Source organism: Salvelinus namaycush, chromosome 5, assembly GCF_016432855.1.
Source record: "Salvelinus namaycush isolate Seneca chromosome 5, SaNama_1.0, whole genome shotgun sequence".
NCBI lineage: Eukaryota > Metazoa > Chordata > Actinopteri > Salmoniformes > Salmonidae > Salvelinus > Salvelinus namaycush.
The window spans coordinates 17,901,946-17,916,992 of NC_052311.1; the positions used below are offsets into that span (position 1 = coordinate 17,901,946).

The 15,047-nt window shown below is 43.0% G+C and overlaps 1 protein-coding gene across 1 annotated transcript in view; it reads right to left on the reverse strand.

The window, feature by feature from the left end:
• Nucleotides 1-526: 526 nt before the first annotated feature.
• LOC120048019 (GPI ethanolamine phosphate transferase 2-like) overlaps nucleotides 527-15,047 on the reverse strand; it is a 115,171-nt gene continuing 100,650 nt past the window's right edge. Inside the window, exons 11-14 of the mRNA XM_038993689.1 lie at nucleotides 12,837-12,971; nucleotides 12,477-12,651; nucleotides 9,516-9,676; nucleotides 527-1,024 (exon numbers count right to left, since the gene is read on the reverse strand). Of these exons, the coding sequence (XP_038849617.1) occupies nucleotides 811-1,024; nucleotides 9,516-9,676; nucleotides 12,477-12,651; nucleotides 12,837-12,971 (685 nt within the window). The 3' untranslated portion in view covers nucleotides 527-810. The remainder of the gene's footprint in view (nucleotides 1,025-9,515; nucleotides 9,677-12,476; nucleotides 12,652-12,836; nucleotides 12,972-15,047) is intronic.

The following is a 15,047-nucleotide window of genomic DNA, read 5'->3' on the forward strand; positions in this document are numbered from 1 at the left end:
TACAGAGCCAGTGGTCAATAGAAGAACTTACTACTCTACTGGGATAGAGCACTACAGAGCCGGTGGTCAATAGAAGAACTTACTACTCTACTGGGATAGAGCACCACAGAGCCAGTGGTCAATAGAAGAACTTACTACTCTACTGGGATAGAGCACTACAGAGCCGGTGGTCAATAGAAGAACTTACTACTCTACAGAAACAAAACAAACAATAACACAACAAAAGGAAGGAATACAAATCCAATGTCAAGTGATTGTGCTTTGACACATTCAAATTAAATAATTCATAACATTTACTCCATTACTCATTTACAGCCCTGCTCAATAAATACATGAACAGACTTCAGTAGTAAAACATCTAAATCTTACTAAAAAAGTTGTGCATACAAGAGACAAAGTTCCATCTGAGAAAAGATATTGCGTACCAAAAGGTGAATTTTAACATTTTTGTTTTCATTTAGCAGACACTCTTATCCAGAGCCACTTACAGGAGCAATTAGGGTTAAGTGCCTTGCTCAAGGGTACATCGACATATTTTTCACCTAGTCTGCTCAGGGATTCAAACCAGCAACCTTTCGGTTACTTGTCCAACGCTCTTAACCACTAGGCTACCTGCCACCCAAATGAATGCTGCAGTCCTAGAAGTCCAGTGCAGGTACATTCACACCTTCTCCTTCAGAGTGTAGGAGTGGGGTATCCAGAAGTCAACTAGGACAGTATCAGGACCACCATTACCCATGAGTCTTTTCCCTTTGGCCCTTCTCCTTAACCCCTTCCTGAAAGTTGAGAGCCCTCTGAGCGGTGGGCTCCCTAGGGCCTGCGGCTCTGCTCCATGGTGGTGAAGAAGAGGCAAATTGCAGCGGTGAGCAGTGTGTGCATGGACTCATACAGCAGCTTGGGTGAGAAGACGCTCCAGATGAAGAGGTGGTAGCGCAGGGCTGTGACCAACACCACGTAGGCCGCCGCCGGCACGGACCGCAAAAGGGCCAAGCAGTAGCATCCATGGCCGACCGCCACTGAGCTCCTGGAGAGAGGAGGAGAAAGGGGAAAGATGGAGATGAGAGAGGGTGAAGAGATACAATGGGAGAGAAGAGAGAGAGAGATTGATTATCTTTCAATCAGAAGAATGGAAAAACAGATGTCACCAGCAGTCAAAACAACAAATGCCTACTGTACCTGACAAAACAAATGTCATTCGGCATGAGACATCACAGGATTGAAGGTTTGCATCTCATAGGTCACGTTTTAAAGCACAGATTTGAGTACACCACGTGTACATTCAACCTCCACATCTAAAATATTTGATATAAAATAAATGCTATTGAACCGAGGCCTGGACTCAGACAAATCCTATTGCATCTCTCTTAGCCTTGAGGCACATGCTTTCAATCAGCCTTTTAACCTGAGAACTTGTATCTCGTCTGTCTCAATGCTTACGGTTGCATTAGCCTGACATCGACTCCTTAGCACCTCTGAAAAGAGCCTGACCTCATTGTCTATTTAGATAGGGCTAATAGATGCCAGCACATGTAGAAAGTACAGGATATGACCTTCGACGGCAGCCTTTCAATTCAAATGAAAGGCAGAGATGGAGAACAAGTTGAACACTCTTCAAAGGGTTTCCCACATTCTCTCATTCGAAACAATCGGAAATACAGAGAATTGTACAAGCTGTTTGCACATGTTGTCCTTTTATACTGGCTCTCTTTCACATTTGATCTCTTTCACACACAAGTACACGTGCACAAACACGCATTCAATCACAGCATCTGAAAGCTCCTCTGTCTGAGTCATTTCAATGCCTTTGTCGGTCTGAACAGAGCCACAGTTCATCCCATATTCAGACTGGGATATTGCAGCCAGGTAATCTCCAAGCTCAGGAGGAGGAACTGCATCCAGGTAATAAAGCTCAGGAGGAGGAACTGCAGCCAGGTAATCTCAAAGCACTGGAGGAGGAACTGCAGCCAGGGAATCTCAAAGCTCTGGAGGAGGAACTGCAGCCAGGTAATCTCAAAGCTCTGGAGGAGGAACTGCAGCCAGGTAATCTCAAAGCTCTGGAGGAGGAACTGCAGCCAGGTAATCTCAAAACTCTGGGGATGGAACTGCAGCCAGGTAATCTCAAAACTCTGGAGGAGGAACTGCAGCCAGGTAATCTCAAAGCTCTGGAGGAGGAACTGCAGCCAGGTAATCTCAAAGCTCTGGAGGAGGAACTGCAGCCAGGTAATCTCAAAACTCTGGAGGAGGAACTGCAGCCAGGTAATCTCAAAGCTCTGGAGGAGGAACTGCAGCCAGGTAGTCTCAAAGCTCTGGAGGAGGAACTGCAGCCAGGTAATCTCAAAACTCTGGGGGAGGAACTGCAGCCAGGGAATCTCAATACTCTGGGGAAGGAACTGCAGCCAGGTAATCTCAAAACTCTGTGGGAGGAATTTCAAGCCTGGGAAATTATCCCTCCCAAACAAATAAAGGCTCTCTGAGAGCTGCACTGAGGCAGTGGGTGGTAGTGTAATTTAGGGTAGGTGTTGAATCAAACACCTGTGGGTTTGTTTGTCTGCGTGTTCGCATAATCAGTGAGCGTCCCCTCACAAGCCCCCATGTCGGTGCCAACATAAATGACTGTACTCAGCGACACACACTGAATGTGTCCTTCTATATCGCTCTCACAAACAGCTATCAATGCACATAGCACACACATTTTAGGCCAGAAGAATAGTATTGAAACAAAGGTCTGGACCTGAACTGTATGATGTTTTATCACAAATCTCTTTAGCTCACAAACCATGAAGTTTTTTATATCAACTAACATTTACATTTGTAGCATTTACTCTGACAACGACAATGCTATATGAACAGCTAATCAATGGGGTTTAGAATCTAAACATGATCAAGCACTAAATACATTTTAAACTATGTCATCTGCATAGGTGTGGAAGTTGGCACAATATTCAAAGATGATTTTGCTTAGTGGGAGCCATGTATAAGGAGAGAAGTGGACCAATAATAGATCCCTGTTGGACACTGGTAATACCTGTAGACTAGATACCAGCATTTTGACTTTGATACCGATACCCTTTTTAGTATCACAATACTCAATACCACGGCAAACAAATAAGGCCAAAGTCACAGAATGGCACTTGATCCAGACTCGGCTACTGCTCTGTTCAATCGTTGGGCATCTTTTAAGTTCAATATTTTACATCAACATCTCTCCCAAAGATAAGATGACATGGGTCACATTATGCCTAGCGAAAACCAAACACTGCATTCCATAGTAAGAACCGTATACCAATGGTCAAGCATGGTGGTGGTAGTGTGATGGTTTTGGGATGCTTTGCTGCCTCAGGACCTGGACGACTTGCCTTAATAAGGAACCATGAATTCTGCTCTATCAGAGAATTCTACAGGAGAATGTCAGGCCATCCGTCTATGAGCTGAAGCTCAGCTGGGTCATGCAGCAAGACAATGATACCAAACACACAATCACGACTACAAGAAAACGTCTAAAAAGCAACAAATTTGAAGTTTTAGACTGGCCAAGTCCAAATCTAATCCCAATTGAGATGTTGTGGTAGGACTTGAAACTAGTAATTGATGCTTGAAAACCCACAAATGTTGCTCAGTTAAAGTAGTTCCGCATGGAAGAGTGGGCCAAAATCCCTCCACAGCGACGTGAGACTGATCAACAACTACAGGAAGCGTTTGGTTGGAGTCATTGCATCTTAAGGTGGTACAACCAGTTAATAAGTGTAAGGGGGCAATTACTTTTTCACACAGGGGCATTGGGTGTTGCATAACTGTTGCATAATAAATATGTAATTGTTGTATTTTGTTCAGTCATGTTCCCTTTATCTAATATTAGGTTTTGGTTGAAGATCTATTAACATTCAGTATAAAAACATTTACAAAAGTAGAGAAAATGTGAAAGGCAAATACTTTCTCACAGCCCTGTATGTGTGGGTTACAGAGATGAGGTAGTCATTCAAAAATCATGTTAAACAATATTATTGCACACAGAGTCAGTCCATGCAACTTATTATGTGACTAGTTAAGCACATTTTTAATCCTGAACTTATGGGTTGAATACTTATTGACTCATGACATTTCAGCTTTTCATTTTTTATTAATTTGTAACAATTTCTAAAAACAGTCCACTTTGACATTATTGGGTATTATGTGTAGGCCATTGACAAAATCTACATTTAATACATTTTAAACTCAGACAAATTCAGGCTGTAACACAACAAAAAGTGGAAAAAGTCATGGGGTGTGAATATTTTCTGAAGGCACTTTTTCTGTTACTCCTACACCAGAGGCGTATGACGCAAGTTACTGTATTAGGTGTAGTGTACTCTTCAGAGACTATACCCTCAAGGCATGTGTTGCTGTTCTGCTCAAGCTGCCTACGTAGCAGGTAGCATTGACTGCATTGGGAGTGTGTGTGCTCAGCTGTGGCTCCGGTCTGCCAAGCTGGTGTAGCAAACCACAACAATGTAATTATTACAATGATGTTGTGATGCAGAACAGGCCATATTACTCACACGCCTGATTCAACAGATATGTAATTAATCAAGGGATCCAGATTAATCCAACTCATTTTATGCCTAATATCTACGTTTTAACGGAATGCACAGGTGTCATGAAGAAAACTACAGATGATTACATAAAAGGTCTACATAACCAGTAGAAAGACATTTGCCTTGTCTTTGTTGTGGTGATCACATCTCTCAGCTCTATACATCCCCGTTCCTTTGCAGCAGGACAGACCTGCCCGGCATCTGGCGAATTATGTGTCTGTTCATGTCCTGTCCTAGGCAAAGGTCTGTAGCTCCCTGATGAGGTAGTAATTGAAGGGCATTCCCCTCTTTGGAAATGAGTTCAGGCATTAGTCAAGCACCTTCACGCCTGTCCCACACCCGCCCACTCTCCCTTTACTTCCTGTCCTCTTCTTGGGCTGGCTTTAGTATTGATCCAGTGCACTCCCTCTATCATGACCCAGGGAGCAGGACTAAAAAGGGATGACTGCCTGTAAAGGAGTGTGGGATACAGGATGTGCGTCAAGGGATACCACCTATAGAACTCTGGAGCTTTTGAGAATTGTCCCCTTTTGACACTCAAAAACACAGCCCTGGCAATGTGTTTGTACACCACATGTATTTTCCCATTTCTGGGTGCTGTCTGCACAGATTTGACCAGGATATATGTTTGAACAACAGTAGCAAATGTTGGGAAAGGGGGTTATTGAATTCTCTTTGTTTGCTTTGACTACTTTGGAGCACTTTTATCCTGGTGAAAACATGGCCCTAGACAGATCCTATTCAACAGTAATGAAAACTTTAGTTTTATCTTCCCCTGTGGTTTTAGGGTTTCCCGACAAGGGAGGTATTGATCAAAGCCCATTTCCAGTATTTGGTTCTGTAGTGTGGATGCTGATGGGGCATAGTGCATTATAAATGAGCTGCATTGTGTCAGACTACTTAAGAGGTTCATTTATCACGCAGACCTCTCAAACTGCACTTTGTGAGTGGGGCCATTCTGGTGGAAAACGGCAGAGCTGGATGGTGGGGATGGAGGATGTGGACAGGAATAATGAGAATTTACAAATCTCGGTCTGCTCGTATTATGTATGAGATACTCAGAGGGGATGGATTGTGTGACGCACGTTTCCCCAGATGAATCAATTGGTTTATGACAGTGTTACAAATATGGGACTTTACTTGAACTGGCTTCCTGCAAGAGCATATGTACGGGATAAACAATGACAGGCTGACGTAGGGGGTTTGATGAGGTCCCCGAGGCTGAACTTCACAGTTAACAAACCAACAAACTACCTGTCGTTAATATTATTGATTAAAATAAAGAAGAGGGCCGTCAACTGAGAAGGTGACCAGTCTCAACTTGGCCACAGTTACAGTCTGACACAGACAACATCATCGTAGAACAAAAATTGTCGACATATCAGTGGCTCTTGTTAGGGGGGCACAACTGACTGTCCTTGACTTGACACCAGCACCACGGGTGGTCCTAAAAGCCACCCAGATATGCAAATGGTGACATTTCGTGACATAGCGGAACGCGACTCGGTGACATAGAAGCAGACTCCCAAGGGGCGAGACAGGGAGTAATGGGATTTGGAATGTTCTCCTGCATCCACACTATGATGCTACGTCAAAGAGGGGATGATGTGACAGACAATTCTACCCATTTCTCTGCTTTAATTAATGTGTGTGAATGCATGTGTGTGTATGTGAATGTATGTACAGTACAAGTCAAAAGTTTGGATACACCTACTCATTCAAGGGTTTTTCTTTATTTTTATTTTTACATTGTAGAATAATAGTGAAGTCATCAAAACTATGAAATAACACATATGGAATCATGTAGTAACCAAAAAAGTGTCAAACAAATCAAAATATATTTGAGATTCTTCAAAGTAGCCATCATTTGCCTTGATGACAGCTTTGCACACTCTTGGCATTCTCTCAACCAGCTTCATGAGGTAATCACCTGGAACGCATTTCAAATAACAGGTGTTCCTTGTTATTTGTGGAATTTCTTTCCTTCTTAATGCGTTTGAGCTGATCAGTTGTGTTCTGACGAGGTAGGGGTGGTATACAGAAGATAGTACTATTTGGTAAAATACCAAGTCCATATTATCGCAAGAACAGCTCAAATAAGCAAAGAGAAATGACAGTGCACCATTACTTTAAGACATGATGGTTAGTCATGAGCAATGGACATTTGACTGGTGGAAATCTGTCCTTTGGTCTGATGAGTCAAAATTTTTGGTTCTAACCGCCGTGTCTTTGTGACACGCAGAGTAGGCGAACAGATGATCTCAGCGTGTGTGGTTCCCACCGTGAAGCATGGAGCAGGCGGTGTGATGTTGTTGGGGTGCTTTGCTGGTGACACTGTCAGTGATTTATTTAGAATTCAAGGCACACTTAACCAGCATGGCTACCACAGCATTCTGAAGTAATACTCCATCCCATCTGGTTTGTGATTAGTGGGACTATCATTTGTTTTTCAACAGGATAATGACCCAAAACACACCTCCCGGCTGTGTAAAGGCTATTTGACCAATGAGAGTGATGGATCAGATGACCTGGCCTCCACAATCACCCGACCTCAACCCAATTGAGATGGTTTGTGATGAGTTGGACTGCAGAGTGAAGGAAAAGCTACCAACAAGTGTTCAGCATATGTGGGAAGTCCCTCAAGGCTGTTGGAAAAGCATTCCTCATGAAGCTGGTTGAGAGAATGCCAAGAGTGTGCAAAGCTGTCATCAAGGCAAAGGGTGGCTATTTTATTTATTTGTTTAACACTTTTTTGGTTACTACATGATTCCATATGTTTTATTTTATAGTTTTGATGTCTTCACTATTATTCTACAATGTAGAAAAATAAAGAAAAACCCTTGAATAAGTAGGTGTGTCCAACCTTCTGACTGGTACTGTATGAGTGTAAGTATATGTGTGTTCACAATTCCCTTTTTCCCTCTCCAAGAGCAGGACTTCAAAGTGGTCGTTTTCATCAATTATTGAAACGCTGGCATGCATTAGGAGAAGGGGTCCCCCATGTTGGACTAGGCTTTACGATCTGCATCGGCTGCATTTCGGAGCTAGTTATCACTCAACCTAATTGGAATTAGATGCCAGTAACAAAGAAGCTTAGAAGCCCCTTTAAAGAAAAAAAACACCCACCCACAAACAGCTTTTTGATATTAACCACATCCTCCATCCCTTCTTTTTTCCATTCCATAACTGTTAGCTTATAGCGCTGTGATTCATACTGTAATGTACATTCAAGACACGGGGTAGCAACACTTATCTCATGTATTAATAATCACGTTCTTTTATCTTATGCTCTTTGAATTGTGCTCTAGGTGGCTAACTTGTTGCCGGAATCAAATTAATTAATGAGACAATCAATTAGGGGTGCAAGCGTTAAAACGATGTACAAAGTGTTCCCGGATCAAGGCGATCTCTTGCATCTTTGATGATCACTTTTGCATTTCCAAATAACATCCAGGGGTAGCTTGCTGCGCTGCTGTTTTGAATCCAAAATATATTGGCATGTGGCCAAGGCGTTGTCATCACATTATGATCCTGTCCCAATAATTACACACTGCTAGTCTCATGCTAGACGGGAAGAATATACTGTCCTCTGTTGGGTTACTGTCCTCTTTTGTCTTTATGTATTATGGTACGGTAGTGCTCAATTCAGTTTCCATTCCAGTTCCGTAAATCAGTTGAAATTCCATTCATGAACAATTTAATAACTGGAACGTTTCACCAGCCTCTTGTTTTAGGCCGAATCAATGTTGTGAGTACGACGCCCTCCCTGCACAATAAAAAAAATAAAATGTAATTCAACCTTTATTTAACTAGGCAAGTCAGTTAAGATCAAATGCATATTTACAATGAGGTCCTAGGAACAGTGGTTTAACTGCCTTGTTCAGGGGCAGAACGACAGATTTTTACCTTGTCAGCTCGGGGATTCGATTTAGCAACCTTTCGGTTACTGGCCCAACGCTCTAACCACTAGGGCTACCTGTGAGTACATGGACATCCTCCCTGCACTAAATCATCATGTTCTGAGTACGTGGACGTCCTCACTGCACTAAATCATCATGTTGTGAGTACATGGATGTCCTCACTGCACTAAATCATCATGTTGTGAGTACATGGATGTCCTCCCTGCACTAAATCATCATGTTGTGAGAACATGGACGTCCTCCCTGCACTAAAACATCATGTTGTGAGTACGTGGACGTCCTCCCTGCACTAAATCATCATGTTGTGAGTACATGGATGTCCTCCCTGCACTAAATCATCATGTTGTGAGTACGTGGACGTCCTCCCTGCACTAAATCATCATGTTGTGAGAACATGGACGTCCTCCCTGCACTAAAACATCATGTTGTGAGTACGTGGACGTCCTCCCTGCACTAAATCATCATGTTGTGAGTACATGGATGTCCTCCCTGCACTAAATCATCATGGTGTGAGAAAATGGACGTCCTCCCTGCACTAAATCATCATGTTGTGAGTACATGGATGTCCTCCCTGCACTAAATCATCATGTTGTGAGAACGTGGACGTCCTCCCTGCACTAAATCATCATGTTGTGAGTACGTGGACGTCCTCCCTGCACTAAATCATCATGTTGTGAGTACATGGATGTCCTCCCTGCACTAAATCATCATGTTGTGAGTACATGGACGTCCTCCCTGCACTAAATTATCATGTTGTGAGTACATGGACGTTCTCCCGGCACTAAATCATCATGTTGTGAGTACATGGACGTTCTCCCGGCACTAAATCATCTGTTTCAAGGCTTTCAATCTACCAAATCTTCTACTTCATCATTGGTCTGCTACAGTAAGACAAACAAGCTCACAAGATAAACCCATGGTTAGCTGGTACCTGGGCTGTGTATGTTCGAAATAATTAACTTATGAATGTATCATCACTAATGACACTTACTGGTGTGAGGGGGCTGAGTGTACAGTAACTGACCTCTTCTCTGAGCTGAGGTAGCAAACCAGGTGGGCAGCCCAGAGCAGGGGCCCGGCATACGTGCTGAGGGCGGTGAGGAAGAAAGCCGGGGCCTCTACGTAGCTCTCTAGTCCCACGAAGCCCACCGAGATGTCAACCGTGGCAATGCTGTTGGAGTTCCCCTACAGTCAAACAGCCAGCCAAACAGAAGATGTCAGTTTTATTAAGCTTCATTTTCACACCTAACCTTAGTTTACTTAGCTAACATAGTAGCTAAATAACGTAGCTTAGTTAGCTAAAGTAGCTAACATACAGTAGCTAGTGTAGCTAAATACATTAGCTAATGTGACTATTTAAGTTAACAGAATGTAGCTAAGTTGGGTAACGTAGCTAACTAAGTAAGCTAACTTCAACTACATCTGACTTAACCTTGGGTAAAATTAATATATGAAGATTACGGAATACACTCAATGTTAACTTTCGAAAGGAGTCAGAAGCTGATACTATTAAAATGTGTCGGTCTCCTGCATGCTCCTCCACTTCGCAGGTAGCTATTCAGAGCTTGCTGTCTGTCACCTCACTGGCCTTGTAAGGGCTGCAGTGATGGTATAAAAACTCCCATCCACCTCGTCTCTCCTCCCCACTGTTTTTGGCCCAGTCTCTCATTCCCCTTTCCATTTCCTGACGAGGGTTCAGGTGTGATGGAAGAGCTTTCGCGATTGCCGCGGGAGCTGAATTAATTCACCGGCTGATGAGGGCCACTAGCTCCCCTCTCTCTTGCCTGGAGGGGTGGATGGATGGAGTGAGTGCATGCGTGCTCGTGCGAGTGAAAGGACCCATTCTGTCAAAGAGCCTGACTAAGCCACCCTCCAACGGACAAACTCAACACCATATTTTAGTGGATCAATTAAACCATTGATTCATGTATGTTCCACAGTTCCACAGGGCCGACCATGGAGTGGCTACAATAGGAGTTTTAGGACATTGGACTGCTCAGCTTGGCCTACAGTAGGGCTGGTTTACAGCTTTGTTGAGACTAACCATTACCCAGGGTCAATAATTTCATGTATGGGCACCTAAAGTGGTAATTGGTAATTCCTGACCCCTTCAAAATGATCTGAGAGTGGTAATTAAGTGACAAAATCAAGGGGTTGGAGGAATTCGGGGACGCCAGAAAATGTTTTATTTGCTGAACACTGGGGCTGTGTGTGTGTGTGTGTGTGTGTGTGTGTGTGTGTGTGTGTGTGTGTGTGTGTGTGTGTGTGTGTGTTGTCTCGGGATGTTAGGTATTGTGACGGCAAAATATAATTGTACACTTGATTATGTTCACTGAAACAGAAAGACATGAGGAAATCTAGAAGACAGTGATCTCTTCTATCCTGCATGAAAAAGTGACCTACTTACACACACATATAGTTGAAGTTGGAAGTTTACATACACAAAGGTTGGAGTCATTAAAACTCGTTTTTCAACCACTCCACACATTTCTTGTTAACAAACTATAGTTTTGGCAAGTCGGTTAGGACATCTACTTTGTGCATGACAAGTAACCTTTCCAACAATTGTTTACAGACAGATTATTTCACTTATAATTCCCTGTATCATAATTCCAGTGGGTCAGACGTAGACCACAACAAGACAAGAAATCAGCCAAGTCCTCAGAAAGAAAATTGTAGACCTCCACAAGTCTGGTTCATCCTTGGGAGCAATTTCCAAACGCCTGAAGGTACCACGTTCATCTGTACAAACAATAGTACGCAAGTATTAACACCATGGGACCACGTAGCCGTCATACCGCTCAGGAAGGAGACGCATTCTGTCTCCTAGAGATTAACGTACTTTGATGCGAATAGTGCAAACAATCCCAGAACAACAGCAAAGGACCTTGTGAAGATGCTTGAGGAAACAGGTACAAAAGTATCTATATCCACAGTAAATCAAGTCCTATATCGACATAACCTGAAAGGTCTCTCAGCAAGGAAGAAGCCACTGCTATAAAACCGCCATAAAAAAGCCAGACTACGGTTTGCAACTGCACATGGGGACAAAGATCGTACTTTCTGGAGAAATATCCTCTGGTGTGATAAAACAAAAATAGAACTGTTTAGCCATAACGACCATCGTTATATTTGGAGGAAAAAGGGGGAGGCTTGCAAGCCGAAGAACACCATCCCAACCGTGAAGCACGGGGGTGGCAGCATCATGTTGTGGGGGTGCTTTGCTGCAGGAGGGACTGGTGCACTTCACAAAATAGATGGCATCATGAGGAAGGGAAATTATGTGGATATATTAAAGCAACATCTCAAGACATCAGTCTTGGTCGCAAATGGGTCTTCCAAATGGACAATGACCCCAAGCATACTCCAAAGTTGTGGCAAAATGCCTTAAGGACAACAAAGTTAAGGTATTGGAATGGCCATCACAAAGCCCTGACCTCAATCCTAAAGAAAATTTGTGGGCAGAACTGAAAAAGCGTGTGCGAGCAAGGAGGCCTACAAACCTGACTCAGTTACACCAGCTCTGTCAGGAGGAACGGGCCAAAATTCACCCAACTTATTGTGAGAAGCTTGTGGAAGGTTACACGAAACGTTTGACCCAAGTGAAACAATTTAAAGGCAATGCTACCAAATACTAATTGAGTGGATGTAAACGTCTGACCCACTGGGAATGTGCTGAAATAAATCATTCTCTCTACTATTATTCTGACATTTCACTTTAAAATAAAGTGGTGATCTTAACTGACAGGGAATTTTTACTAGGATTAAATGTCAGGAATTGTGAAAAACAGAGTTTAAATGTATTTGGCTAAGGTGTATGTAAACTTCCGACTTCAACTGTACCTCGTTCACATCTTCATTTAGAAAAGGACTTCATCTGCTGTGTCTGCTTTGCACTCAAAATAAGAGATTTAATCGTTTTTTCCCTCATGCTTTTAAATATTTTGGGGGGATTGCAGATCCCCCTCATCTAACGGTCCCTTACCTGGAAGTAGAAGAAGGCCTGTCCAAACCAGTAGTGCATGATGGTAGTCTGGGCAGCGTCGTAGTGGAGCTTCTTCCAGATGAACTGGGCCATCAAAGTCTGGACCAGCAAGCAGCAGCACAGCACCGGCAGGTTGTGGGCTCGGAACAACAGGGCCACCAACAGAACCACACCACTATAAGAAGGTTACTTTATTGTCCAATAACTATGCTTAATCAGTGAATAAGACAAATAAGTGGTTCTAAGCTGACTTGCATGGTTAAATAAAGGTTGAATAAAACAATGTACACAGGATTCAAACTTGCCACCTACCGATTGCTAGCCAGCCTCTCTAAGCTATTTGCCATGTAGGCTACCTACCTGTAGATTTCCCATAAGCCCCTGCTCTTCAGCCGGGCATCGGCTGTGATGACCTGGGACCGCAACAGGTCCTTGGAGCCCGTGAAGAGGATGCCCAGGACGAAGACATACACAAAGCGTGCCTCCACGGTCCCCCTGAGGAGAAAAGAGATGAAGTGGTTAGCCTGTTTAAAACATTGTTCAAGATAATCAAGTGTCCAAGGGCTGGCCACTCCATCTGAATGCCCAATAACCTGTTACTAGCCCCAGGTCCAGTTCAGATTTGAATTAGTTTGACTTTATTGTCTTTCTTTGTTGATGTAACATGTTTTGTCAGTTATTTTTCTGCTGTGCTGCAGTTTCCACAAAACTTTTAAAAAAATACAGAAACACCTTCAACCTGCATCTGCAGTTGCCCTTACAAACAACACTTTTCATTACAAAACTGCCCCATCTCGTTAAAGAAGGCAGCCATTTCGTGCCTCACTAGACACCAGGTATCTCCATGGAGAGACGTGAGAAGTTCATCTGTTTATTTATTTATGAGTGTTTTACTCTCTCATGGGCCCAGAGGAAAAGAACACAGATAGATAAGGTCAAGTCTCCATTTGACAGCATAAAGGGGAGGTGAGTAGAGCTAAGTATACTCTGCTCAAACCTGGAGACAAACCTGGAGAATGAGGCCCAGTAGTGGGAAAAGATATGTTGACTTACTAACCCAAAACAATGTGTTGAGATCTTACAAAGTGAGCTTGCACACTTCAGATAATAAAAATCCAGACTTTTCCCCAAGCTAACGGATTCATTTTCAACACCTCAACCTTTCTTGTTTTCAGCAAATATTGTGAGATGACTGATTCATAGTTCATGTGAGTGCTGATGGTCAATATTTGTATTGTTATAGTTGAGATGTTTTTGGTCTATCTTGCTAGGCATAGCCTATTTTCATATAGTACGTATCTACCTTGTATCCATGAAGTTCAAGAAGTCCAGACCTTCAGACTGTAGTGTACAATTCCATACTTTTTAAAGTCTTGAAAATGGCTATTTGCCCGTAGATTTTCCACACTAAGACCTGAGCAAGCACCCTGTACACAAGATATAAGACATCTGGATTCTAGATAGGTTTGGGAGATGGCAGGGCAAGCCAAACTAGAAACTGATATGATGGTGGTAAGTACACAGACAGTCATCACACAGAGCCCCTCTTATTATGACAGAGAGAACTACACTGTTATCATTTCACACTTCAGAAAATCAGACAAACACCACTAACCTGGTATAAAAAAAAGACTAAGTAAAGAAAGGTCAATACAAAGTCAGCTCCCCAGCCTTTTGAGTCAAATTAACGTGGATACACATACATAAGTGTGTTAGACATAGCAGAAGACACAAGGACATGTGCTTTGACTAAAACCCATACGGGTGAATGATCCTGATTCCTGTGCCTGTTCTTATGGAACGCACAACATTTTCTATGTCTTCGCTCATTGGGAAAAGGTACGACAACAGGAGACGACACATAGCCTCCTGGCACGTAACCATGGAGACAGGGTTGTGTGAACAGAAGTCAGGAGTTTTTAGTGTGAGAAGCCTTAGGAGAGACAGAGTGCAGACAGTCAGTCTGCCAAACAGCAAACAGACCGCCCACCCCCACACCCCCTCACACCTTAGTACAATATCAGCCTCTCTTTGTGTGTGTGTGTGTGTGTGTGTGTGTGTGTGTGTGTGTAAGAGAGAGAGATAGAGAGAAGCATGGTTACGAATATGAAAATGAGCACTGACAAACTACCAGCTAGTGAATAAACATGAACCTAAACAAACTAAAAATACCATGGATTTTGGTGCTGCAGCAGTTGTTACTGCTAGCTAATGTACCTAGGGAAGGAGAGGCAGAGGAGAACGAGGTTACAGCTCATTATCAATAAAACCACGCTTAACTAGCGGGCAAAACATGTTGAAATGACAAGAGCAAAACTGCTTTTATGATGTGATTTAAACCTGCTTTGCCCGCTGGGAAAGCCGTCACCAGGTAAACCTCACTTCCTAAATAAACAAAGTGTCGATAAAAGTAAAACACTCAACCCCCATTAATTTAGACAAATTCAACAAGGAAATAAAAAGAAGAAACCGTGAATCTTCCAGACACTAATCAGCCTTACAAACAGCCTTCTCGTCAAATATGACTAGACTGACAGCGTGTCCCCCAAAGGGACCAAACATCCTTGAGTT